Source organism: Somniosus microcephalus, chromosome 1 (assembly GCF_052327205.1).
Source record: "Somniosus microcephalus isolate GS21.2 chromosome 1, FLI_Smic_1.0, whole genome shotgun sequence".
Classification (NCBI taxonomy): domain Eukaryota; kingdom Metazoa; phylum Chordata; class Chondrichthyes; order Squaliformes; family Somniosidae; genus Somniosus; species Somniosus microcephalus.
In genome coordinates this window covers 197,615,660-197,643,607 of record NC_140987.1, presented here as the reverse complement: position 1 = coordinate 197,643,607, position 27,948 = coordinate 197,615,660, and the positions used below count along the sequence as shown (strand labels likewise).

The following is a 27,948-nucleotide window of genomic DNA, read 5'->3' as shown; positions in this document are numbered from 1 at the left end:
GCCATGAGAGAGTGGCAGCCCTGGCTAGACGCAGAGGGGGCAACAGGCGTCGCCAACTGAGGCCTTACCCACCCAGGGTATACGGCCAGCAGTCCTCCTATCTGACCATGTCTGCCGCGATGTGTGTAAGGAGGCTGCGATTCAGAAGGGAGGTGGTTGCAGACATCTGCCAGCTGCTTCAGAGAGATCTGCAGCCACAGCTGATGCGCAGGACGTCTCTGTCGGTGGCAGTGAAGGTGACGGTGGCTCTCAACTTCTATGCCACCGGCTCCTTCCAATCCGCTGCTGGGGACATCGCTAACATCTCCCAGTTCGCCGTGCATTGCTGCATCCGCCAGGTGACCGAAGCCCTTTTCAGAAGGAGACATCAATTCATCTCCTTCCCCATGACCCTGGACAAGCAGCAGCAGCGTGCAGTGGGATTTGCAAGAATAGCGGGCTTCCCCATGGTGCAGGGCGCCATTGACTGCACGCATGTGGCTTTGCGGGCACCTCTGGAGCATGCCGAGGATTACTGCAACCGGAAGGGCTACCATTCCCTCAACGTACAGGTGGTGTGTGACCACAGGCAGCGCATCCTAGCTGTCAATGCCCGCTTTCCAGGCAGCAGCCACGATGCCTTTATCCTGCGACAGACAACTGTGGCTGACATGTTCCAGGCACAGCCTCCCCCAAGAGGATGGCTTATCGGGGACAAAGGCTATCCTTTGTGTACCTGGCTCATGACCCCGCTCCGCGCGCCCACGACCCCTGCTGAAGAGGCATACAACGAGAGCCATCAAGCGACTAGGAACATCATAGAACAAACAATCGGCGTCCTCAAGCAATGGTTCCGCTGTCTCGATCGCTCCGGGGGAGCCCTCCAGTATTCGCAGGACCGAGTCTCCCAATTCGTCGTCGTTTGCTGCATGCTGCACAACCTGGCTATCCGCAGGACTCAGGCACTGCCACCTCACGTTGGACCCCCACCTCAGGAGGAGGAGCAGGAGGAGCATGAGGAGGAGGAGGACGAGGAGTACCAGCCCAGGAGGGAGGCACAAGGTCCAAGGGCCGCCCGTCGGCGGCTTATTGAACGTCACTTCTAGGCCCCCTGTCAGGGAATGGCTTGTGCCAATGAAAGAACATGATTGCAGCCACTCCGCAAGCCCTCAGGCGGTTAAGGCAACAAACACTTCAAAGATCAAACATGGACAATGTTAATAAATAAAATGCTTTATTGTACAAACTCAGGGCCCTTCCCACATGAAAACCAAAAACAGACGAAACCCCCAAAAAACACTCAAACACATTACTCGCTCCCACAACCTGGAGAGGATTAACAAAACAGTGCAACTAAAATGGCCGTCATCCTCGGACTTCGTAAAATACAAACATCACATCCTCGGCCTTCAAAAAACAAACATCCAATTCTCGGCCTCAAAAAACAAACATCCAATTCTCGGCCTCAAAAAACAAACATCCAAATCTCGGCCTCAAAAAACAAACACAACTGGCCACACATTCGACTTTTTGGCCCGCTAGGGCGATGCCTTGGCCATCTTTGTGTGGCCCCTGCCCGCCCTGCTGCTCCTCCTCAAAGTAAGGCCATTGGCTGCTGCAAGGCTGGGGGCAGGCTCCAGAGGGGCACATGTCGTGACGGCAGATGCCCTTGGGGGTCGGCCTAGTCGAGGTCTGGCCGTCGAGCGGGCGGCTGTTGAATGCTGCAGCTGTGGCTGGCCAGCATCAGTCGCTGCAGCAGCTCCTGGCAGCTCCACTGGGGGAGTGGCAGTGCCGGCTGGAGGAATGGGGGCAAGCTGGCGGATGGCAGGTGCTCGCTGGTCGCCTGAGACACTGGCACTCGCCCGGGCCAACACTGCAGCATGCGCACCAATCTGCCAAGGGACAGACCGCTGTGCTGCTGCAGCGCGCCGGGTGCCCTGGCGATGCCTGGCTGACACAGCGAGTGTGGCAGCAGTGAGTGCCCGTGTTGACCTGTTCAGTGACCTCATCAGAGCACCCAGTGACTGCACGGCACCATTGATCAGCTGCTCACTCGCTGCCTGAGCTGCCCCGAATGCCGCACGACTCGCTGCCTGATCTGCCCCGAATGCCGCCCGACTCGCTGCCTGCTCTGCCCCGAATTCCGCCAAACTGATGGCCTGTGAGGCCCCGACGTCGGTGACACTCCGAGAGAGGGACTCGATGGCCTCAGGCAACCGTGCCACTACCCCCATGAGCTCCGTGTGCCGGCGCTCCGAGTCCGCGGACAAGTCCTCGAGGCGTTCCATCTCCTCGGCGAAGACCATCTCCGGACTGGAGGCCGGACTCTCCCTCTGGGGAGAAGGCCGCCGAGCTGGCCGAACCTTCCTGCGTTGCTGGAGGCCGCTGGGCCCAGCAATTGGACTCCCCTCCGACCCTTCCCCCCTCTGGGGAGAAGGCCGCCGAGCTGGCACCCCCCTCCCGCGTTTCTGCAGGCCGCAGGTCCCATGAGCTCCCCTCCCCTCCGACACTTCCGCGACGCTCCCCTCCAGGGATGACGTGTCCCCTACATTAGCATGGGTTGCCACGGCTGAGGGTTCCCCTGATGGGCCGCCTTCCTCTTGCTCCTCCTCCTCTGAGGGGCTGTCACTGGCAAGTTCAGGAACCTCCTCCTCACCATCTGAAAGCAGGAAGGCACAAGAGTAGCTTTAGAGTGAGGAGAGGGCGTCAGCGAGGGATGCATGAGTGGTGGCATTCAGCGCATTGGTCGGACAGTGGCAAAGGATGTAGATCTGATGCGCAAGTGGGGCGAGAGAGGTCCAAACGTTGATGTCCTTACCATTGGTGCCCAGAACAGGGTCGGCATCTCCACATGCAACGGGGCCAATCACCCGGGCACCCATGATGCGCTCCACGTGATGTTGAAGCTCGGTGAGCGGCTGGATCTGGGGTCGGCCTCTCCCGGTCGCAGTCTGGCTCTTCCTATTATTAGCCAGCTTGGCCTGCAAGAGAAAGGACGGCCTCTAAGTACAGTGTGTCGCCCTGATCTTGTGTGCACTGCCTCCCATGGTGGAATAGCCTGGCCAGTATGTCGCCCTGATCTTGTGTGCACTGCCTCCCATGGTGGAATAGCTTGGCCAGTGTGTTAAGTGCAGAATGTGCAATTGATGTTCATGCCTGTCCCATAGCTGCTGGATGAGGGCTGGCCATTAGGGCTTTCAGGTCCCTTTGCCCATAATGTGAGGTGCACATGCAAGGATGAGGAGATCACTGGAAAGGGTACTCACCCTGACAATCCGCGTGAGGTCATTAAACTTTTTGCGGCATTGGACACCGGTCCTGGGGACCTTGCTGTTGGCTGACACCTTGCTGGCGACATTCCTCCAGGCTCTCCGGTAGGCGCGGACCGGCGCCTTCCTGCCATTGTCCGGGTACAAAATATGGCGCCTCTTCTCCACACCACCAACCAGCACACTCAGATCACGCTCTGAGAAGCGCTGCGCTCGTTCACAGGCCCTCTGCATGGCTTCAGGCGCTATTTGGGTCCAGCAGCAGTGTTCAGGCCTAGCTGGAGGGCTCCACTATCCAGGGCGTGGCAGCAGACAAAGTCGACCCTTCCCCCTTAAGAGCTGGCCGGCGCCAGGGTGTCTGCTGTCAATCACGAGATGGCCGCACCTGCGCTGCGCCCGGCCTGGGCGCTCTCGCTCAGCACCTGCGGCTTAGCGCCTAAAGAGAGGCGTCCAGCACCAGTTTTAGCGCTCGAGCAAACTCTTAGGGCGAAGCTAATGAATATCGCAGAAGTGGCCTCGATTTGGCGGCGGGCGCAAACTTTAGCGGCCGCCCTACTTTAACGTCCCAAAAGTGGCTACAATGAATTTCTAGGCCCTTATCTTTTAGTTTCTTTGCTAGAGTTACATTTATAGTTGTTTTAAAATGAAAAGATAACACAATCTTTTATAAAAATTGATATTTGTCTAGTAGAATCTGTCTGGGAAAACTAATGAACTTTTTTGTTAACTTTATAGGAGGGTCTCCTGGTCCTGGGGGTCAGTTATCAAATAACAGCTTAAGTGTGAATGTTGTAATTCCATTTAATGATGATCCTTTTGGAGTTTTCATTCTGGACACCGAAAGCCAAGACAGGGAAGTTGCGGAAGACGTGCTTTCAGTTGATGATATGTCCTATATTACAAACTTCACCATTCTGCGCCAAAAAGGCACATTTGAGGATGTTCGAATTGGATGGGAGATACTGTCCAATGCATTCAGACATGGACTGCCTGAAATGACAGACTTTATACTGGTTGGAACATTTCCCAGTTCTGTTGAATTACGGCCTCACACAAGGCGACATCACACGGGTACAGATGCTCTGTACTTTAGTGGGGCAGAAGGTGTTTATGGAACCATTAGCCCAGAATATCATCCAAGGATGAATAATACACTTACAAATTTTACATTATCTGCTTGGGTGATACCTAATCCCAACACTGATGGGTTTATCATCTCAAAAATAAGGAACAATGGCAGCATTTATTATGCTATGAAAGTGATGACAAATGAATCCTCTGTGTCAGTAATGCTCCACTACACTCTGTTAGGGTCAAATGTTACTCATGTTGCCACAGTAACAGCATTGAAATATGTGGAAGAAAAGACTTGGATACATATTATGATCGTGGTGGATGATGGGATAATTGAATTTTATTTGGACGGGACTCTGCTTCCTGGTGGCATTAAGAGCCTCAAAGGGGAAACAATTGCAGATGGTAAGTGCTAAAGACTGATGACCATATACAGTTGAATGGTACATTTACATTGCTAGTTTGTGCCGATACGATTTTGTTATCAATGGCGAACCACCAGTGTAAAGGAGGCAGTATTGTTATTGCCAGGAGTTCATCATTAAAACAGGTGATTTTGGATGCAGCCTTTAGTGGCAGTGGTACTTCTGGTGACAATTTGAAGATGGCTATGTTGCTTGCTCCTTGATGACTGAGTGGCCACAGTGATCATACCCATCCTATGCAGACTGGCCAAGTGTTTTTAGAATCTCTGACCCAGTCGTTGGGAAAGGTACTGTCACCAACTTAAGACAACTACAACTGGAGTGATCAGGGAAATTAGATTAAATGCTACTCTAGCCATAGCATTTCTAAAAGAGGATGGACAAAATTAAATCAACACTCTGGTTTGCAATATACATTTTTAATATGAGTAATAAGTTATTTATCATAAATGTAGCCAATATTTTTATTAAAGTAATTCTCATGCCATTATTATATAAAATAAATTTTTCTATCATTCTATGGTGATATGTGTCCCGTTAGATCCTACTTTAATACTGCTGGGGTAGAAATCTGTCTTGGGTGGTTGCACAAAATGGGCAGTATTGCATCGGCATCTGTTATATGCCCTGCTGGACGTTCATTTCCATTGATGTCAATATAATTGAATAGCAGGCGGGACATATAATGGGCGACTGATGTGATACTGCCCGTTTTACAGTATAATCCAAGACAAATTTCTACCTGAACAGTGTAGAGTTTCTGCTCTGGGTGCTATCAGAAAATTGGACCCAAAATGCGCATGAAATTGCACTGGTTAGGATACAGTTCAAGTTTCTGCTAAAATTTATTTGCATAATCACAAACGTAAAATCTTCCATAAACCAGCACAATCGGGCAGGGTGTTAGAACACAATCGGTTCTTTTTTTTCTTTCTCATTGCAAAGTATTCCTTGATGTATTTAAGAGTGCTAACCTAGTGCAGCTTTATTAATACAGCTGAAAATGGATTTATCAGCAAAAATATGCATTTATAATAAGGGTGTCCAGCAGTGTTTCCTCTAGGCTGCACTTTGTTGTGGGCGGCCTGTTTATTTCAGTGCATGGACCCTTTAAATTTCTGCACATGCGCGGTATTTCCAATGGATGAGCCTGTGAGCGGCCTGCGCGGGACCTTGTAGATCACTGCGCGGCTGCGCACGTGCGCAGCTGAGAGGGAACATTGGTGTCCAGTCCTCCACCTGTGAGTAACCTGAATTAAAATCACTGAAAATGACTCAAAAAAAATACTGAACCATTTAATAGTTTCATTGGTGTACACAAGTCAGTTTCTTAGTAAATTAAATATTTTTTGACGTGGAAAAAACTTTAAAAACGTGACTACTAGTGCCTGCGCGTCTAAGAGGATGAGTGCAATTTGAAGAGCCTTCCCAAACTAGCGCAATCAGTAGACTCTCGCAATTTCAACCTGGGGGCGTGGCCAGGTTTGTGGGCGGGGTAACAACAGAAAATGCTGGAAAAACTCAGCAGGCCAGGCAACATCCGTGGAGAGAGAAATAGAGTCAACGTTTCGGGTCGAAACCCTTCTACAGAACTGAGAGAAAAGGAAACAAAAAGGCAGTTTGGGGGGCTGGGAAATGGGGGAGGGGATGAAAGAAGAGACATTAAGAGATATTCAAGGTGAGACGAGATAGTAATAGGATAGGTAAAGAAACAGACAATGGCTCTAGATGAAGTGTGAAATGTGCTGGCAGAGTGAAAGACAGCTGCCATGTGGGAGAGAGGGAAAAAAAGGGAAAAGTCACAAACCAAAAGTGTGGATAAAAAATATATCAAACACGAGAAGGGAAACTGAAAGCAATGAAGATGAACAAGGTGGGCGGGGCCTGATCTGGGCAAATTGAATCTTGAACCAGTGTTAAAGAGCGTGGAAAACAAGAACGTGAGTGGTTTTGGGCATAACTCAACTCATTTACGATTCTCCGATTTTTTTTAGGGCTGGTTCAGCCAATTCTGCCCGGATTGCGTTGATATTACTAGCGGAAACTCTACCACTTGTTTTTCTGCCGGCAATGTCCTTTTTATAATCTCATTTGAGCTGTAACAACTGAAACCCACATTCTTCTTCTGCAAGTTGAAAAACATAGTACAAGATTATGCAGGTTGAGCGTCCTGAATCCGGCAACCTCGGGACCGAGGCCGAGCCGGTTTTCGTGTTTTTCCGGACTTCGGAACGTGTTTCTGATGTCCGAAGTCCGGAAATATCGCAACCTGGGCTCAGGTGTTTCCGGACTTCGGACATCAGAAACATGTTCCAAGTCCGGAAATGCCTGGGCCGCTCCGTGTAGCGCTGACGCGTTTCTCCGCCCCTCCCCTTCTGTTAAAGGGGAGGGATGCTGCGAGCTCTGCAGAGCATCCGATGGCCCACACTAGGCCACCAGGGCGGCGTGGTGCCGTGGCCGCAGCCTGGCGGAAACACTTAGTGGAGCTGTGCAGATTAAGGAGGATAAAACACAACACTAAAGTTTTATTGCATCACTCGCATTTTTCATAGGATTTTTCAAAAAAAGACAACAAAAGTTTTTGAAGTACAGGTTGCGCATACAAAATCCGGAGTTCTGGATTCCGGAACATTTTACGGATTCCAGACGACCCTGCCACCAATCATCCCGGTGTCCGGATTCTGGAATATTCCGTATTCCAGAACTCCGGATTTTGAACGCTCAACCTGTAATAGTTAATTTGAACAATTCTCCATTCTGTAATATGGCATATTACCCTATTTAAATTGTAGCCTTTTTAGGAGACTGTCATTATTTTTCATTCCAGATATTATGTTTTATATATTAGTAGATTTATGCAACAACACCATAATAATCCAGAATTTTACATTTTGGATGGAAATTACAATAATATTTGAAAGTAGTTCTGTATTCTAAAATTGTTTGAATAATATTCTGCATCTCTAGGCCCTGGTGCTCTAACTGTTGGGGCAGATACTGATGGGCGGAACAGGTTCACAGGACTAATGCAAGATGTGAGAATGTATGTTTGCAAGCTGAACCGAGCAGAAATCCATGAAATTCATGCTTCTCCGGCAAAGACTGACCTGCACCCAATATCAGGATACCTGGAGTATAGACAAGGAGAAAAAAAGAAGTCATTTATAGTTGCTGCAAGAGATGACAGCGAAGAGGAAGGAGAGGAATATTTCACATTAAAAGTGACAGCTGCGCATGGTGGAGCCAGAATATCACAGTATAATACCACAGCCAGGCTACGAATACAAAAAAGTGATAATGCCAATGGATTGTTTGGTTTCACTGGGACCTGCATTCCACAGGTGAAATTTATATTTTCGTATTGCTGAAAACGAATCTAACAGCGTCAGGCACTTCCAAGGTGTAAGATTTTAGCCGTGAATTAAGGAATTTGAGGCCTTTATATTTAGAATCGTAAAACATAAAAGCTTATAGCCCAGGAAGAGGCCATTCTGGCCATTGTGCCTGTAAGGCTTCTCTGCTAGAGCAATCCAAATCTATTCCCACTGGGCTGCTCTCTCCCCCATAAACCTATAGCTACAAATATTTATCCAATTTTTCCTTAAAAGCTTCAATGGCCTCTACTTCAACTACTCCCTGTGGCAACGTATGCCATGCTCCAACAATTTCAATGCATCGAGAAATTTCTCCCTACCTCTCTTAGTGACAATTTTAATTTGGTGACTCCCAACCAGTCATTTCTTATTCCTCCTTCAAGACCTTTCATAATTTAAGAAACCTCTATTAAATCTCTTTGTAGTGTTCTCTGCTCTGGTGGAAATAATCCCAGTATTTCAAGTCTCTCCTCCTAACTATAATTTCTCATCTCTGGTATCATCCAAGTGAATCTACATTGTGCGCTCTCGATTACTTTAATGTCCCTTTTTTAATGGATGCACAAAACTGCACAGCACTGCAGTACTTTGACTGTGGCCTACCTATTAACTTGTACAAATTTATCATTATCTTGAATTCCATGCCCAAGTTTATAAAACACAAAATGCTATTGGCCTTTTTTATGGATTTGTCTACCTGCACTTGCGCTTTCAGGGAATTATGTATTTGAACCCTTTGGTTTCTATGTTCGTGTACTCACTTCAGCAGTCTTTCCACTCAGTACATATACTCCCATTCCTTGTTTTTCCTCTGAAGATGTATTACCTCACACTTATCCACATTAAATTCCATCTACCCCCGTTTACCCTTTCTGCTAACCTGTCTATATCTCCATGAACTATTTTACAATCCTCTTTGCTGTTTGCCAAACCAACATCTGGGGACTTGTGCCAAAATTGGGAGAGCTGTCCCACAGACGAGTCAAGCAACAGCCTGACATGCTCATACTCACAGAATCATACCTTTCAGCCAATGTCCCAAACTGTCCATCACCATCCCTGGGTATGTCCTGTCCCGCCGGCAGGACAGACCCACCAGGGGTGGCGGCTGTACAGTCGGGAAGGAGTGGCCCTGGGAGTCCTCAACCTTGACTCCGGACCCCATGTAGTCTCATGGATTCAAGTCAAGCGTGGGCAAGGAAACCGCCTGCTGATTACCACCTACCGCCCTCCCTCAGCTGATGAATCAGTACTCCGCCATGTTGAACACCACTTGGAAGAAGCACTGAGAGTAGTTAAGGCACAGAATGTACTCTGGGTGGGGGACTTCAATGTCCATCAGCAAGAGTGGCTCGGTAGCACCACTACTGGCCGAGCCCTGAAGGACATAACTGCCAGTCTGAGCCTGCGACAGGTGGTGAGAGAACGAACACGAGGGAAAAACCTACTTGACCTCGTCCTCACAAATCTACCTGTTGCAGATGCATCTGTCCATGACAGTATTGGTAGCAGTGACCACCGCACAGTCATTGTGGAGACAAAGTCCCGCCTTCACACTGAGGACACCCTCCATCGTGTTGTGTGGTACTACCACCATGCTAGATGGGATAGATTCAGAACTAACAGCTCAAAACTGGGCATCCATGAGGTGCTGTGGGCCATCAGCAGCATCAGAATTGTATTCCACCACAATCTGTAACCTCATGGCCCAGCATATCCCTCACTCTAACATTACCACCAAGCCAAGGGACCAACTCTGGTTCAATAAGAAGTTTAGAAGAGCATATGAGGCGTAGCTAAAAATGAGGTGCCAACCTGGAGAAGCTGCAACACGGGACTATATGCATGCTAAAAAGCAGAAGCAGCATGCAATAGACAGCTAAGCGATCCCACAATCAACGGATCAGTTCAAAGCTCTGCAGTCCTGCCACATCCAGTCGTGAATGGTGGTGGACCATTAAACAAATAACGGGAGGAGGAGGCTCCAAGAATATCCCCATCCTCAATGATGGTGGAGCCCAGCATGTGAGTGCAAAAGACAAGGCTGAAGCGTTTGCAATCATCTTCAGCCAGAAGTGCCAAGTGGATAATCCATATCAGCCTACTCCTCAAGTCCCCACCATCACAGAAACCAGTCTTCAGCCAATTCGATACACTCCACGTGATATCAAGAAATGGCCGAGCGCACTGGATACAGCAAAGGCTATGGGTCCCGACAACATCCCGGCTATCGTGCTGAAGACTTGCGCTCCAGAACTAGCCGCGCCTCGAGCCAAGCTGTTCCAGTACAGCTACAACACTGGCATCTATCCGACAATGTGGTAAAACTGCCCAGGTATATCCTGTCCACAAAAAAACAGGACAAATCCAACCCGGCCAATTACCGCCCCATCAGTCCACTCTCAATCATCAGCAAAGTGATGGAAGGTGTCATCGACAGTGCTATCAAGTGGCACTTACTCACCAAAAACCTGCTCACTGATGCCCAGTTTGGGTTCCGCCAAGACCACTCGGCTCCCGACCTCAGCCTTGGTCCAAACATGGACAAAGGAGCTGAATTCCAGAGGTGAGGTGAGTGTGACTGTCCTTGACATCGCTGCAGGGGTTCCTCAGGGCAGTGTCCTAGGCCGAACCATCTTCAGCTGCTTCATCAATGACCTTCCCTCCAACATGAGGTGATAGTGACTGCCCTTGACATCAAGGCAGCATTTGACACGGTATGGCATCAAGGAGCCCTAGTAAAACTGAAGTCAATGGGAATCGGGGGGAAAAACTCGCCACTGGCTTGAGTCATACCTAGCACAAAGGAAGATGGTTGTGGTGCTTGAAGGTCAATCATCACAGCCCCAGGACATTGCTGCAGGAGTTCCTCAGGGCAATGTCCTAGGCCCAACCATCTTCAGCTGCTTCATTAATGAACTTCCCCCCAACATAAGGTCAAAAATGGGGATGTTCACTGATGACTGCAAAGTGTTCAGTGCCATTCACAACTCCTCAGATAATGAAGCAGTCCATGCCCACATGCAACAAGACTTGGATGACGTTCAGGCTTGGGCTGATAAATGGCAGGTAACATTTGCATCACACAAGGGCCAGGCAATGACTATCTCCAAGAAGCGAGAGTCTAACCACCTCCCCTTGACATTCAACGGCATTACCATCACTGACTCACCCACCATCAACATCCTGGGGGGTCACCATTGACCAGAAACTTAACTGGACCAGCCACATAAGTACTGTGCCAACAAGAGCAGGACAGAGGCTAGGTATTCTGCGGTGAGTGTCTCACCTCCTGACTCTCCAAAGCCTTTCCACCATCTACAAGGCACAAGTGAGGAGTGTGATGGAATACTTTCCACTTGCCTGGATGAGTGCAACACTCAAGAAACTCAACACCATCCAGGACAAAGCAGCCCGCTTGATTGGCACCCCATCCACCACCTTAAACATTCACTCCCTCCACCACCGGCGTACTGTGGCTGCAGTGTGTACCATCTACAAGATGCACTGCAGCAACTCACCAAGGCTTCTTTGGTAGCACTTCCCAAACCTGTGACCTCTTCCACCTAGAAGGACAGGGGCAGCAGGCGCATGGGAACACCACCGCCTCCATGTTCCCCTCCAAGTCACACACCATCCTGACTTAGAAATATATCGCCGATCCTTCATCGTTGCTGGGTCAAAATCCTGAACTCCCTACCTAACAGCACTATGGGAGTACTTTCACCACACGGACTGCAGCAGTTCAAGAAGGCGGCTCACCACCACCTTCTCAAGGGCAATTAGGGATGGGCAATAAATGCTGGCCTTGCCAGCGACGCCCACATCCCATAAAACTTTTTTTTTTTAAATCAAAAAAAGTCCAAGCAACGCCCATTAAACGTAACCCTTTATTTCATGTCCATCAATTAACTTTCCAATTATACTGCTATATTTCCTCAGAGAAAATGTCTGAACTTTTGAAACAAATCCCGTTTGAGTCATCTTATTAACCTACTTCTGAAAATCTATATACATTACATCTACTGTACTCACTTTATATATGAAATCAATTACTTAATCAAAAACTGTATTAAATTTGTCAAACGTGACTTGTCTTTAACAAATATATTATCCCATGCAACTCTTAAATGCTTAGTGTTTTGATCTGGATTCGAAGGACTCCAGATTCCTGGGTTACCTTGTGAATTCTGCCGAGATGTCATTTTAGGCCTAGCAGAACTCTCAGCTTCTGTACTGGGCCTTCCGATGACCGCAAAATAGTTTCCCAGCAAAGATGATTGATGCCAGAGGGATTGATTACCTTATAATGCATACTGTTATTTCCCTTTGAGGAAATAAGAAACATTTTTTTAAGGTTCTTTTCAGTTTGATAAGGGCCCCTGTCTCCCTCTATCAGAGTAGCAGGGTGCCACTTCAATTTGCCGTTGACTACTTGGGGTGGGAGATTCTGCTGCCCATACCGAATATTTAAATAACCCTGTTACCAGGATTTGGGTTAATATCCTTCCCAGTCTGCAACTGAAAGTCCCACCCTGGCACACACCGTGCTCTTCGAATTTCGGCCCTTAAGAGTTTACCCACTCTTACAACTGACGTGGCTAATTTGCCTGTAGTTATTTATTCTAATCCTTCTCTCATTTCTTGAATAGAATTTGTTCTTACTTCCCCTCCAATTAAATCCAAAAATGTTTTCTGTGTTGGATATTTTTGTGTAGCCTACCAGCAAATTGTTACTTTGTTTTTTTCTTGTAGATATCTGATGAAGGATCTACAATATCATGTGTTGTGGAAAGAACGAGAGGAGCCTTAGACTATGTCTATGTGAATTACAGTATCACGCAGATTGAATTTGACAACAGCAATATTAGTGATTTTGTCAACGCCAGTGGCACTATCACCTTTCTTCCGTGGCAAAGCTCAGAGGTGAAGATAAAGCTAACCACTCTATTTCCCTCTCCACAGATGTTGCCTGGCCTGTTGAGTTTTTCCAGCATTTTCTGTTGTTACACTGAAGATTAATGTTATTCGCTGCGGTGGGCAGCACTTTAGTGCACCAACAGATGGTGCAGTGTAGCTGTGGGCTACAGGCGTTATCTCATTTTATCATGAATTTCTGATTTCAGATGCATATCTCCGGAAGGCAGAATTAACAGTAGATTATGATAATTGTCCGGACAACTTTCAAGTAGCACCTGAAGTGAGCGTGAAGTCGGAAGAGCTGCTGCTCCACCTGCTCATTTGTGCTGACATGAGGCCCAAGCCATTTTGAAGCTCGGGCTTCATTAGCATGCCAATGAGCTGCGGGCGACATGTGGGTACCCTGCTGTAGCTCACCAGTTCTAGGAGGGCAAGGAATTGGCTGGCTATCATACTGAGCTGGCTAGCAGGTTGGGCCTAGCGGACAGGGTAGAAATCCTGGAGGAATGTTGTGAACAGCTGGAGTTTTTTTGGGAAGGCCAAGGAGGAGCAGGAGTGCTATTTTGTTGAGCGGCCACTAGGGGTCCCTTTAAAGATCGCTGGTTATGCCTCTCAATGCCTGGTACAATTGGGTGGAGCGTACATGGCACAGCTCCACCCATTTATACCTAAAAATGACAATCGGAGTCCTTCAACTGAGTCATGTGATCTATTGGGGCAGTCAAAAAACAGATATAAAAAATCCTCGGCCAATTCAGGGGAAAAAAAATCTTAGAAATGTTGTCTGACTCCCTAACTTGATCAAAATGGGTTTAGGAGATCACAGTGACCATGAGGTATATACCAAACATTCCACCTACCTTTTGTATGCAGTGACATTAGCCACAACAAGGAATTCATTCAGCAACTTTTTGAACTGTTGCAGTGAATCCACACTCACCACGTGAGCTGGTAACTTATTCCAAGTGTCGATAACCCTCTGCATAAAGAAAAGCCTCCTGACATCTAACTATGCTTACATAGTTTATATACGCATGAATCCTTAATTTCCCTTGCCTGTAGTTCAAAATAATCTTACAATTAACAGAGAAAGACAACCTGCATTACTCAGAGCTGAACCTCAAGCCTAGAGATGAAAAGAGTGGTCGGTCCTTCTGTAAATTTTTTTTTAAAGTTTGTTTACTATAACCACCTCAAAGTAAGATGGAAACGATTTATGGGTAGATGTATTCAGACATTTGTCCTTTCCATTCTTTATGGGGGAAGATTTCTTCTGCATACATTGCAAATGTGTTTATAAAGAATGTGTTTATGATATTGCTGCATCTTGTACACAGGGGAAATTCTCTTTATTTCATTCATCTTGACTACTTCAAATTCTGCTAAATAATTTTAGTGGGAGCAAAAGCATTGAATAGATAAAAAGTAAAATTAGGTATTGCCTTTTTTAAATAGGTTCTCAACATCTACTGTTCAAATAAAACACTTCGTTGACACTTAGTATTCATTATCATATTATTTGCCAGCTTAATTTGTTTCTTGGGTTATTGAATTCTGATTGTGGTGCTTCTGATTTTTATGAAGGTTTTGAATGTACATGTTGTGGATGATGACTTACCTGAGCTTGCTGAACACTTCATAATTTCACTGGTTTCTGCAATATCTGGAGATGGAAAAATGGGCTCTACTCCAACTAGTGGGGCCAGTATAGACCCAGAGAAGACCAGCACAGAAATCACTATAAAATCCAGTGACCATCCAAATGGTAATTATGTTGTAAATTGTGCTTTGTATATGTCAAATAAACAGTACTTGCCATCATATAGCTGATGATTATATTGTGATTAAAAATTAACTACTACAGTAATTGGAAATGTCTAATTTGAATGGATTCAAAATTCAGTTAAACTGAGACTTTCACCATTTAAAATGAAAATTAATGTTGATGTTAGCTATGCAGTATTGCATGGCGCCTATTTGCTGTCAGTGGAAGTGGCTTCTATGTACTGTTATGCTGAAGATTGCATGTTAGGGTAGTTGAGCTTATTATTTGCCAGCATAATAGATACTTAAGTGGAAGACACCTCATATTTCAAGGCTAAAACATACCATTATGTTGCATTGCTAGTCCCGTATGCAGAGGTTGCAGTTTGTCTAACTGCTGACAGGTGAGTGGCTATAAGCATTTTTGAATGCAATGGGGAATCTGATTTAATGCAATTGGCAGAGGAGAGGCAATAAGTCAAGGAAAGGGCTATCCATGATTTTGGGTGACCCACAAGGTGAGCTGCCTGGTCCTCTTGGTATGCAACAAAATAGGCCTCTTGTACCCGACGCAGCTACTGTGACTGCTGGAATTGACTGTCTAAAGAGGCTGAGACTTAAAAGGATGCTGTGACAGAGCTGTGCCATCTCCTTCAGAAAGACCTGCAGACAAGCTCTACCATATGTACAATAATGCTGCTTATTGTCAAAATAATTGCAGTGCTAGGGGAAGGTTTAGCATAGTGGACAAAGGGAAACAGCAGAGGCAGCTGAACGGATGGTCTTATTAGTGATAAACTAGTCCAGGAGATCCTTGCTCTGGTTGGTGAGGGTGGAGGGCACATGGGACAGAGGTTTAAGGAGACAGTGGATAGTTGAGGAAAGAAACTGGAGCTTATCTTTGCCTCCATGATGATCCTGGAGCACTGTGTGGTTTTGGCAAAGGAGTGTGTGGTCCAATAGTGCTTGATGTGGTCTAGCCAGATCTGGTGAGGAATGGCTAAACCAGTTGTGCACCAGATGTGCTGAAGTCTGTGCTCCTTGAACTTAAGGGAGCAAAGATGGGGCCCATACCAAGGGGAATGAGCTGTGATGGAGAAAGCAAAGGTAAAGAAATAACTTGCATTCATATAACACTTTCACATTCTCAAGGTGCTTCACAGCCAAGGATTTACTTGCGGTGTAGTTAGTTGTTAAGTTGACAAACGCAGCAGCCAGTTTATCACATAGCAAGATCACAAATGGCAATGAGCTAAATAACTAGTTAACCTGTTTTAGTGTGTTGGTTGAGGGATAAATGTTAGCCTGGACATCTGGAGAACTTCCATGCTCTTGGAATACTGCCATGGCCTTTTTGGCAGTATATGTCATCCCAAAGACAGCAGCTCTGACAGTGCAGTACTTCCCTGAAGTATCAACCTAGATTATGTTCTCAATCCTGTAGATTATGTAAGGTGCCATTCAGTAAAGTGCCACATAAAAGGTTGCTACGCAAGATAAGGGCTCATGGGTTTGGGGTAATATATTAGCATGGATAGAGGATTGGTTAAAGGACAGAAAACAGAGTAGGTATAAACGGGTCATTTTCAGGTTGGCAGGCTGTAACTAGTGGGGTGCCACAAGAAGCAGTGCTTGGGCCTCAGCTATTTACAATCTATATTAATGACTTAGATGAAGGGACCAAGTGTGAAGTATCTAAGTTTGCTGATGATACAAAGCGAGGTGGGAAAGTAAGCTGTGAGGAGGACACAAAGAACCTGCAAAGGAATATCGACAGATTAAGTGAGTGGGCAGTAAGGTGGCAGATGGAGTATAATGTGGGGAAATGTGAGGTTATTCACTTTGGTAGGAAGAATAGAAAAACAGAATATTTTTTAAATGGTGAGAAACTATTAAATGTTGGTATTCAGGCAGATTTAGGTGTCCTCATACAGGAAACATAGAAAGTTCGCATGCAGGTACAGCAAGCAATTAGGAAAGCAAATGGCATGTTGGCCTTTATTGCAAGGGGGTTGGAGTATAAGAGTAAGAAAATCTTGCTATAATTGTACAGGACTTTGGTGAGACCACACCTGGAGTACTGTGCACAGTTTTGCTTTCCTTATCTGAGGAAGGATATACTTGCCTTAGATTGAGTAGATTGGGTCTATACTCTCTGGAGGTTAGAAGAATGAGAGGTCATCTCATTGAAACATATACGATTCTGAGGGGGATTGACCGGGATGCTGAGAGAGTCTAGAACTAGGGGGCATAGTCTCAGGATAAGGGGTCGGCCATTTAAGACTGAGATGAGGAGGAATTTCTTTACTCAGAGGGTTGTGAATCGTTGGCATTCTCTACCCAAAAGGGCTGTCGATGCTGAATCATTGAGAATATTCAAGGCTGAGGTAGATAGATTTTTGGACTCTTGGGAAATCAAGGGATATGGAGATCAGGCGGGAAAGTGGAGTTGAGGTCGAAGATCAGCCACGATCTTATTGAATGGCAGAGCAGGCTTTAAGGGCCGTATGGCCTACTCCTGCTCTTAATTCTTATGTACTCAATCCTGCAGTGGGGCTTGAACCCATCACTATCTGACTGAAAAGCAATAGTCCTACCACTGAAGCTGGTTTGTATATTTTACACAGGTGTTTCCCCTTTTATGTGTGCTGTCTAACACATAACTGACTACATACTATCTAACATCAAGCCTATAGTTGGACAAAGGACAAAAGACAAAAAACTGCAGATGCTGGAAATCTGAAACAAAACCAAAAATGGCTTAAAACGCATAGCAGGTCACCTGTGGAGAGAATTGAATTGAAGAGTTAATGGGCCAAATGTTGCTGCTGTAGCAGGGCATCTAACGGCACTTGCCGTTAGTTAGACTTGCTCTTGCATGTTTAGGTTTTAATATTTTTTGCGTGACAAATTGCTGAAAGTGCTTTGGTTGATGGGCGTCACAAGGCATCTGGGACCTGAGTGAACAGGGCAAGTAACTGTGTATCTCCTTAACCAATCAGATTAAATGATTATGAAATTAACAGCGCAAGGACTGAGAAGGAAGTGTAAATTAAAATGGGTGGATTCAATGTCAAATCAGGTACAGAAAGAGAAATAAAGTGAGGGAAGTAAAGATTGGATTACGAGAGAGAGATAAAGAAATGGAAAAGAAATGTAAAACTTTTTTTTGAAATGTTTTTATTTGACATTTAAAAAAATCTCCAACAACAATTAATGTTGAAGGAATGAGACTCCAACACGTGTAATAGTTAATTTTCAGTGCCAGAGAGGCTTTCTGGAAGTAATTAACACTTATGACTTTGGAAAAGGGTACTTACGCTTGTAATGACATGACAACTTTCTGCAACGAGTTTAGTTTGTATCTAGCACGCAAATACAGTAACTTGACACCATTCAATGTATTTCAATGGTGAGACAGACAGCAAGATGTTTTTGCGAAGCTGACGGTGGAGCAGCTCAATGCAGATATGAACTTTCTGATATTGGCATTTAACTAGTCACTGCTTCTCTCCTGAAGCTGTTGTACCATTTGCGCATAAATAACGGCGAGCACCATTCGCCTCACTGTTATTGTGACAGGAAAAACTAGACCAATTTTTTGGTTGTGGAGCCTTTGTCAAAACTGAAGCATATCACAGATGCACAGCATTAAAAAAAAAGAACAGAACAAACGGAAGGGGCAGGAAATCAAACACACATAAGAGAAAAGAAAAGGAATGACCTGTAAGGTGCTTTCATGAAAAACAGGAGATGATTAAATTGCAGAAATTATATTAGCATCAGATAATAGAAGGCATAGAAATTGTGTGAATAGCTGAGGAGGTGGGGGATGAGGCAGGTAGAAATGGAAGCACAGAAACCTGGCAAAGTGGACCAGGCTCTGGTGGCCCAAGTACAAGGGAAAAGAAAAAGTTCAGTTGACACGAATGGTGCAGGCAACCTCGCCAGCATAGTCTCCCAACAGTGGGTCTCAATCCCACACACCAACCAATTTCTGCCTCCCTCCCCTGAAAATGGCAGCGTATCTATCCCAAGTCACCAACACTTCATACTGAAACAATTATCTACAGGCAGTAGTGATTTAGGGCATGTAAAAACCCTTTAAAATTAGCAAGTGTTGTAAACAAGCCTTAAAGTACCCAGAGCTCAGAAATATCATGTCTTACTGTAACATTTTTCAGGTCTACTGCAGTTTTCTACTAAGCTACCACCTGATAGAAATACAATTATCTCCCCTGCACTCTCTGTACCAAGAATCACTGTGAAGGAGGAGGTTGGTCTACTCAGATTACTAGTAGTCCGTGCACAGGGTCTTCTGGGAAATATCATGGTGGCATACCAAACTGTTCCCCTGACAGCTGCCAGTCCATCTGATTATCAGGTGAGTTGAAAACCTATTTTTTAAAAAAGATTCTTCTCATTAAGTAAGATACATTTTTCTTAGTTGGATTAATGATATTGTAACGACTGTCGGAGCCATTGCGTAAAAAAACCCAACAGGAATTGTTTTGTCAATATATTTTAAATATTCGCCGCAAAATTCGGCACCTTAGCACCAGCAGTTAAGGCCAGTTTCAGGAAAAGATTACAGCCGCCTCACATCCAACATGGCCTGTGCTGGTCACCATCTTGGTGAGGGCGATAGCGCAGGTAGGACATGCGTGCGCCGGCAGGATTCAGAGTAGGCAGATCGTGATGCCAGTCAGCGTATAATGCTGATTTGACGCACGACCTGCCATTTTAGACGTAGCAGTTCCAAATAACACCCTCTCCTAAACACGCACAACTGAACGTGTGTTCAGCTGCACGAGGGACGCCCCACCACTGCTACATAAAGGGATATATCCAACTTGGAGGTAAGTTGATTATTTCTCTTGTACTGGCTCTTGCAGAGTTTATATCAATACTGGTTTGCTGGAAGACATTTATAATATTAAAGTGTGCAGGGAGTGCTGCTGGACGATGGGAAGGTGTTGGTTGCAACTGGAAGGCCTTTGACTACACCACTTGCTCCCAGTCATGGGGCTCTACTTGCAGTCCCCCTCGCGCTGCAGCATGACAGGAAGATGGAGCAGAGGCAACAAAGACAAGCTTCTCGCAGAGGGTAGAGGAAGAGGGGGAGGAAGGCTCTCAACAGGAGGCGTTACCACTCACGGTCTTCAGGGAGCACTTCTCTTACCTACACCTAAGCCAGGAGCAGTGAGTTCGGCTGCTCGGCTTCACCAAGAAGGTGGTCACAGAATTCTGCCACCTCTTGGAACCAGACCTGCCGCCTCAGAGCAGGATGACGACGGTACTGCCAGTGGCTCACAAGGTGACCATGGCCCTGAATTTTTCAGCAGCGGATGCTTCCAGGCTGGAATAGGGGACAAAGCTAGCATCTCGCAGGTTGCCGTCCATCGCTGCATCTGGGAGGTCACAGAGGCTCTGTACTCTAGGAGAAGGGACTTCATTGTCTTCTCTCTAAACAGAGAAGCAAGCGTAGTGTGCACGTGGTTTGCCAGGATATCGGGCTTCCCCATGGTGCAGCGCGGCATCGACTGCACACACATAGCTTTGTGGGCGCTGCATATCAATCCTGAGATGTATCATAACCACAAAGGCTCACTTAAGGTGCAGTTGGTGTCCGACCATGCCCAGTACATCATGATGGTGAATGCCCAGTATCCTGGCAGCAGTCATGATGTCTTCATTCTGCGCCAGTCCACTGTGCCAGCAATCTTCCAGCCACCACGTCAAACTCGAGGGTGGCTGCTCGGAGACAAGGGCTATTTGCTCTACACCTGGCTGATGACTACCCTCCGCAACACCACCACTCGTGGGTAGCAATCATATAATGAGAGTCATGCTGCCACGAGGAACCTCATCGAGCAGACGCATCGGGGTGCTGACGCAATGGTTCCACTGCCTTGACTACTCGGAAGGAGCTCTCCAGTACTCACCGGAGTGGGTGTCCCAGTTTGTGGTGGTCTGCTGCATCCTCCACAACTTGGCCATCATGAGGGTGCTGTTACGTCCGTGTATAATCAGACACAGACTGCGGAGAACGGTACAAATGGTATTTACTCAACGTGGCTCAGACTGCAACTGATCTGTACAGATTACTACTCAACGTTATATACAGGTGTGGTCACTGCCGGTACTACAGTATACATGAGCTGTAAAAAGTAGTTCCCCCCTTAAAGGTACATACATTACAATCCCCCCCCTTTTAGATTAACAGTACCATAACACTCATTTAACAATTAAATATCAAACTAATTACAATTAACACTTTTAACATGCAACATTAGCTGAAAATAGTCTATTTATAAATTCAGTCTTTGGGGAGGCTTCCTGATCCTTTCTGGATAGCGCCTTTCCCGAGTGTCTTGCTCTTGCTGCGGAGGCGATTCTGGCCCCCTGTCATCGGTTGGTTCATCAGCTTCCGATGCTACTGTTTCTGGGGTAGATGCTACCTGTACGTCGGGTTCATCACCAGGTACGTATGGGCGAGGCATGGGGTTGACTTGTTCCTGTGACTCTAGGATCTGGTCAGCATGGCGTCTCACGATGCTCTCCCCAACGTCCACTGTGTACATTAGTGGGCCCTGCCGTGTGCATATCGTTCCTGGCTGCCATTTTTTTGTTCGGTAGTCGCGGGCCAAGACTGGTTGCCCTGCATTGAAGCTCCTTGTTGGCTTCTCATGGATGTGCTGGAATTGCTTACTCTCAACATCTCTTCGTACGTTTGGTCTGAGCAAATCCAGGCGAGATCTTAACCTTCGGTTAAAGAACATCATGGCTGGGGCCTGGTTGGTGACTGCATGTGTCGCATTCCGGTAGGCAAAAAGGAAATTGTCCACCTTGTGCTGTAGCGGAATGTTGTCATTGTACATAGCCTTTATTGCCTTCTTAAAGGTTTGTACGAACCTCTCAGCCAATCCATTTGTGGCTGGGTGATACGGGGCGGATGTGTAATGCCTTACCCCATTCTTTTTCAAGAACCTCCGGAACTCTTCGGACACAAACTGTGGTCCGTTGTCGGAGCAAATCTGTTCTGGCAAGCCATTCCTGGCAAAAATGGTCCGTAGAACTGCAATAGTTTTCTCCGTGGTGGTGGAGGACATTTTGATGACCTCAGGCCATTTCGAGTGCGCATCCACGGCTATTAAAAACATTGAGTCCATGAATGGACCAGCAAAATCAATATGCACCCATTGCCATGGAGATGAGGGCCACTCCCATGGATGTAGAGGGGCCTGTGGTGGTGCATTTTGGACTTTCTGGCATCCTGAGCAACTCTTGGTCAGGTCCTCGATTTGTTTATCGATTCCCGGCCACCACACATAAGCCCTGGCTAGGCTTTTAATTTTTACCCCTCCCAGATGACCCTCATGAAGCTCATTGAGCACTCTATCCCTTAACTTGGGTGGAATTACCACTCGGGATCCACACATCAAGGTCCCCCGGCACACTGACAGCTGTTCTCTCCTTGTCGAGAATGCTGGCAACAGTGAGTCGCCATGTGCTGGCCATCCCTTTACCGTCAAATCATATACCCGAGACAGTGTCGGGTCATTTCAGGTTTCCTTTTCGATACAAGCGTTAGTTACCGGTAGGTATTCAACTGTAGTCGAATGGAATATTTCGACAGGATCCACTGCTGGTGCTTCCTCCGCAGCAGGCAGTGGCAGGCGTGATAGCCCATCAGCATTTCCATGCTGTTTCGTGCCCTTATATTCAATCTCATAGTGGTGCGCCCCTAGAAAAAGTGACCATCTTTGTAGTCGTTGCGCAGTCATCACCGGAACGCCCTTCTTTGGATTAAAAATGGAGACAAGAGGCTGGTGATCAGTCAGCAAGGTGAATTTCTGCCCGTGCAGATAGTGATTGAACTTTTTCACTCCCCACACTAGGCTGAGGGCCTCCCTGTCAATCTGGGCGTAGTTATGCTTGGCTGAGGTTAGTGATCGTGACGCAAAGGCTATTGGCCTCTCTGAGCCGTCCGAGAATTTGTGCGACAGCACCGCTCCAATGCCGTAGGGTGACGCATCACATGCTAACCGAATTGGTAATGCTGGGTTGTAATGGGCCAATACCTCTTCCGATGTGATTTGTGTTTTGCTCTTCAGGAAAGCTTGTCTACATTCGTCACTCCACTTCCATGGCACCCCAGTTTGCAGTAGGGTGTTCAGTGGGTGTCGTATTGTAGACAAATTTGGCAAGAACTTATGGTAGTACAGGTAGACTATCCTTTATCCGAAAACCTCGGGACCAGCCGTGTTTCGGTTTTTGGAAAATTTCGGATTTCGGAAGGTGGGTCGGCGGGGGTCCGCGGGGGGGTCGGCGGGGGTCGGGGTCCGCGGGGGTCCGCGGGGGGGTCGGCGGGGGTCGTGGTCCGCGGGGGTCCGCGGGGGGGTCGGCATCGGCAGGGGTCCGCGGGGGGGTCGGCGGGGGTCGGGGTCGGCGGGGGTCCGCGGGGGGGTCGGCGGGGATCGGGGTCGGCGGGGGTCCACGGGGGTCCGCGGGGCGGTCCGCAGTCGTGGCTTGTCCGTCGCTGCTAGCCTGGAATGCAATGAAGTTCCGCATTTCCACCAACAGGTCGTCGTGCTCGGTCGGAACAGGGGCCGGCACCGCCGCGGGCTCAGAGCTCTCGTTGCTTTCGAGCCTTTGGAAGAGAGTCAGGTGGTTCCGCGGGGGGGTCGGTGGGGGGTCGTGCGCATGACTTACGCTGACCCTCTGCTCAGCGTAAGTCGGCGGGGGTCGGGGTCGGCGGGGGTCAGCGGGGGTCGGGGTCGGCGGGGGCCCGCGGGGGGGTCGGCGGGTGTCGGGGTCTGCGGGGGGTCCGCGGGGGGTCGTGCGCACGACTTACGCTGACCCTCTGCTCAGCGTAAGTCGTGCGCCACTCTGGTCATGTCGTGCGCACGACTTACGCTGAACGAAAAAACCTTCAGTTTTTAGAGGGTTTCGGTTTTCGGAAGTTCGGATAAAGGGTAGTCTACCTGTAGTTTACCAGCCCGAGGAACGACCTCAGTTGTGACACATTTTCCGGTGCTGGAGCCTTGACTACTGCCTCAATCTTCTCTGGGGACTTATGTAACCCCTCCTTATCGATAACGTGGCCACAATACGAGATCTGTTTTCTAAAAGACTCGCATTTGGGGCGGTTAGCTCGGAGCCCATATTCCTGCAATCTAGTGAGCACCTGCTCCAGGTTGGCAAGGTGATCACTGTCATTTTCTTCCGTGAACAGGATGTCGTCCAAATAGCACTGGGTCCCTGGGATCCCTTGCAGGACTTGTTCCATTGCCCTCTGCCAAATAGCCGGAGCTGATGCTTCCCTGAATACCAACCGGTTGTATTGGTAGAGACCTTTATGGGTGTTGATTGTGAGGTATTTTTTTGATGTTTCTTCTACCTCCATTTGCAGATATGCCTGGGCCAGATCAATCTTAGTGAAGCGTTTCCCTCCAGATAGCGAGGCGAAAATATCTTCAATCCGCGGAAGTGGATATTGTACGGTGTGAAGGACCGGGTTCACTGTTACCTTAAAGTCCCCACAGATGCGAACCTTCCTTGGTTCCCCAGGCGTGCTGCTCAATGACTTTTTCATCACAGGGACGATGGGTGTAGCCCACTCGCTCCAGTCTACCTTGGACAGTACACCTGAACGTTCCAGACTCTCCAGCTCTGCTTCGACGGCTGGGCGGATCGCATACGGTATCGGTCTGGCCTTAAAAAATTTTGGACTTGTGTTTTCTTCAATTTTAATCATCGCTGTCATGCCTTTTAGTGTTCCGAGTCCTTGCTGAAACACTTCTTTCGCGTCAGTTAGGATCTTTGACAGTCGCCCAGGTGTGACGCCGTCATCCTTTTTGTCAGCCACAGTCAGTGCCTGTATGGAATGCCAATCCAGTTGTATTTTCCAGATCCATTCACGTCCCAGTAATGGTGGTCCTCCATTTTGCAATACATACAGGTCTAGTTTTGGTGTTTCCTTACCGTTACATATAACGGTCACCCTTATTTTTCCTTTGTGGTAGACTTTTTGCCCCGTGTACGTCTTCAAAATAATTTTTGTGTCTCTCAAGGGTATGTGTGAGAATAGCCGCTCGTAGTCCCATCGGTTTATGACTGTTAGGGCTGATCCTGTGTCCAATTCCATCTTTACCTGGACTCCTGCTATCTTGAGAGTGACCCAAATGGTTTGGTGATCCTCTGTTGTGATCACATTTTGTAGTTTCAGACAAGTCAGTTCCCTGCTTTCGGAGTCGTTATCACTCTTTTCCATTGGCTTCGTTGAGGTTACTAGATTTCGCAATAACCCATACGTCTTTGCACCCATTAAATTCAACAATACCGACGCTTGCTTGTCATCTGACACCCCATTTGCCTTGCAGTACATCTCTATTTGTTCGACGTATGTAGTCCAATCTTCGACTTCGTTGTCAAATGCGGTGATACTGCCACTCTTCGGCATTTTGGGTGTGGTTTAAAATGGCGTCTCCCAATGGCTTAAAATGGCGTCTCCCGCGCTTTCCTTCCTCCCCCGCTGCTGCCGGTTCTCATGGCAATGGCGGCGCCCTGTAGGTTTCGCGCGCTTCTCCCTCTCTCCGACGCTGCTCGGCCCCTGAATATCGGCTGCGCCCTGTGCGTTCTGCCCTCTCTCTCTCTCCCCCGTCGACGCTGCTCGGCCCTTTGCTGTGCCGCTCGGTCGGGCTTTAGCCCGCCGCTGTCCGGGAAGGGTCTGCGCACTACCTGTTGCCAGCCCGTTTCGCTGGACCACCTCGACTGGAAAGCCAAGCTTGGCTCTCGACAGCCTCCCCCGCAGTTCTCGAGTCTCTGCTGGATGACTGGGCGGTTGCCCGTGGTCGACGCCCGAGTCTCTGGCCTTGACCTCCAATCCACTGATCTCCAGGAACGAATCCCCGGGAGGTGATGCAGAGTTGCAGGTAGGTTCAAACCTGCCTCGTCGCCAATGTTACGTCCGTGTATAATCAGACACAGACTGCGGAGAACGGTACAACGGTGTTTACTCAACGTGGCTCAGACTGCAACTGATCTGTACAGATTACTACTCAACGTTATATACAGGTGTGGTCACTGCTGGTACTACAGTATACATGAGCTGTAAAAAGTAGTTCCCCCCCTTAAAGGTATATACATTACAGGTGCAGCCCTTGCCACCACAAGTTCTGGGACCACCTCAGGTGGAGGAGGAGGAGAAAGGGAGGAGGCAGCCTGCAAATCCCCGTTCCAGGGATAAGTTAACTCAGCACAGACTAGTGAATGAACTTAGAACCTTTATGGACTGTGGTTCATTCACGCACTACCTTAACCAACTGAAACTTTCTGGGGTAGAATTGAACCTTGTGTAACCTGTTTTGGGGTGAAACTAGGCCATTTTTCAAGCATCCTTAGCCGTCACCTTAAAATAGGCTTTAAGCCCCTTACATATGTAAATCAGGGGCCTGATGCCTGTTTTAGATCCCCTTACAGAAATTGATCTGTGATTCTTCAGCGGCGGCCAACAAAAGATTTGTTTGTTTTTTAATTACAAAAATGTTGCTGTGGAGCCAGAAGGAGCAGGAGTGCTCCACCGACTCCACAGTATTCGCAATCATCCCACTGATCCTCCTCATTCCAGGAGTTAATTTTGGCCCTATGCTGTTGAGACAACTGTGGTGTATGTAACCTGTTCCACCTTAAGAGAACTACCTGAAGAGATGTACTACTTTCTCTTGGCTGCTGTATACTGTAATACCGGTGGTGACCACACCGGTATATAAGTGTTGTGTAGGGATTTGCTGGGCAGTTCAGCCCTGACCTCCGAATAGTAAAGACCTGTTAAAGTTATTCTTGTGGTCTGTGTCCAGTGATTTATAATAAGCATAACTGGGACACACAGACTTAACAGTGGCGACGAGTCCGATCTTACCCTGCGGCAGTTTTACATCCAAGGCAGCTTTGTCCTCAGAACGGGCGTCGAGAAGAGGCATTCGCCCTCATCATCCTGCTGAGCACCATCGCACGGGAGGCATCGAGAACCCGGGTTAAAAAGAAAAATTCTGACCACGAAGCCCTCCATCAGCGACAGGCAGTGATCATCCCTTCTACCACGGTGGTGGGTAAGCCGATCAGCGACACGAGCAGAAAGTCGGCCGCGTTGACTGTGGAGTGGGGGAGGGAAAACGGAGGAAAAAGGGCGGAGAACTCGACCACGGCCGGTGAAAAGGGCCGGGCTGCAATCGAGGCCGAGAGGCGCAGCGACTGGGGCAGCTTAAGGCACGAGAGCCGCGGAGAACTCAAACGCAGCTGGTGTAAAGGACCGGGCTGCATGCGGGGCTGAGAGGCGCAACAGCAGGGGAAGCGTGAATGCCCACGGGAACCACGGGGGAGTAAAAGCAGCGTTGGGGAATTGAGAACCGCTGGGGAGGCGAGAACGGCAGCAGCACGGCAATCGCCATTGCAGCCAGCGGGGGAAGAAGGCAAACGCGGGAATCCGCCATTGTAGTCGGCAGGGGAAGAAGACGAGCGCGGGAAAGACCGCCAAGCGCGGGAAGCCGCCATTTTAGTAGGCGGGGGAAGAAGACAAGCGCGGGAAGCCCCCATTTTGAGAAAAAGAAACATTTAAAAACTTGCAAGGATGCCTAAACATGGGAACATTAATACCTTTGATAGCGATATCGAAGATTGGACCACGTATGTAGAACGCATGGAAGTTTATTGTAAAGCAAATAAGGTACCAGATGATGAGAAAGCACTAACCTTATTAAGCTCAATGGGTGCGAAGACATACGGGCTATTGAAGCACCTTCTATCACCAGATAAACCGGCGGATCAGACTTTCGCGAATATTGTTACTGTCCTGAAAAATCATTTAAACCCCACGCCGCTGATGATAGCGGAACGATTTAAATTTTACAGAAGAACGCAGCTGAAAGACGAAAGCAACGCTGAATTTTTAATTGAACTGCGTAAGCTATCAAAGTACTGTCAGTTTGGAACAGGACTAGCAGATGCGCTGAGAGATAAATTTGTGTGTGGATTGTTAAAAGAAGGAACACAAAAGCGACTGCTTGAGGAGAATGATCTTACGCTTGATAAAGCTGTCACTATTGCAGCACCGCACGAAGCCGCAGCGAGAGGCACTGCGGA

General features: G+C 47.7%; 1 protein-coding gene across 6 annotated transcripts in view; it reads left to right on the top strand.

The window, feature by feature from the left end:
* The window catches only part of adgrv1 (adhesion G protein-coupled receptor V1), a 986,427-nt gene that overhangs the window by 179,341 nt on the left and 779,138 nt on the right, over positions 1–27,948 (top strand). For all 6 annotated transcript variants that reach the window (XR_015078534.1, XM_085989059.1, XM_085989068.1 and 3 more), the window contains 5 exons: positions 3,984–4,727; positions 7,715–8,088; positions 12,877–13,047; positions 14,626–14,806; positions 18,990–19,189. Coding sequence is in view for 5 of the 6 variants with exons in the window: in XM_085989059.1 (XP_085845185.1) it covers positions 3,984–4,727; positions 7,715–8,088; positions 12,877–13,047; positions 14,626–14,806; positions 18,990–19,189 (1,670 nt within the window). In the remaining variant the exon portion in view is untranslated. The remainder of the gene's footprint in view (positions 1–3,983; positions 4,728–7,714; positions 8,089–12,876; positions 13,048–14,625; positions 14,807–18,989; positions 19,190–27,948) is intronic.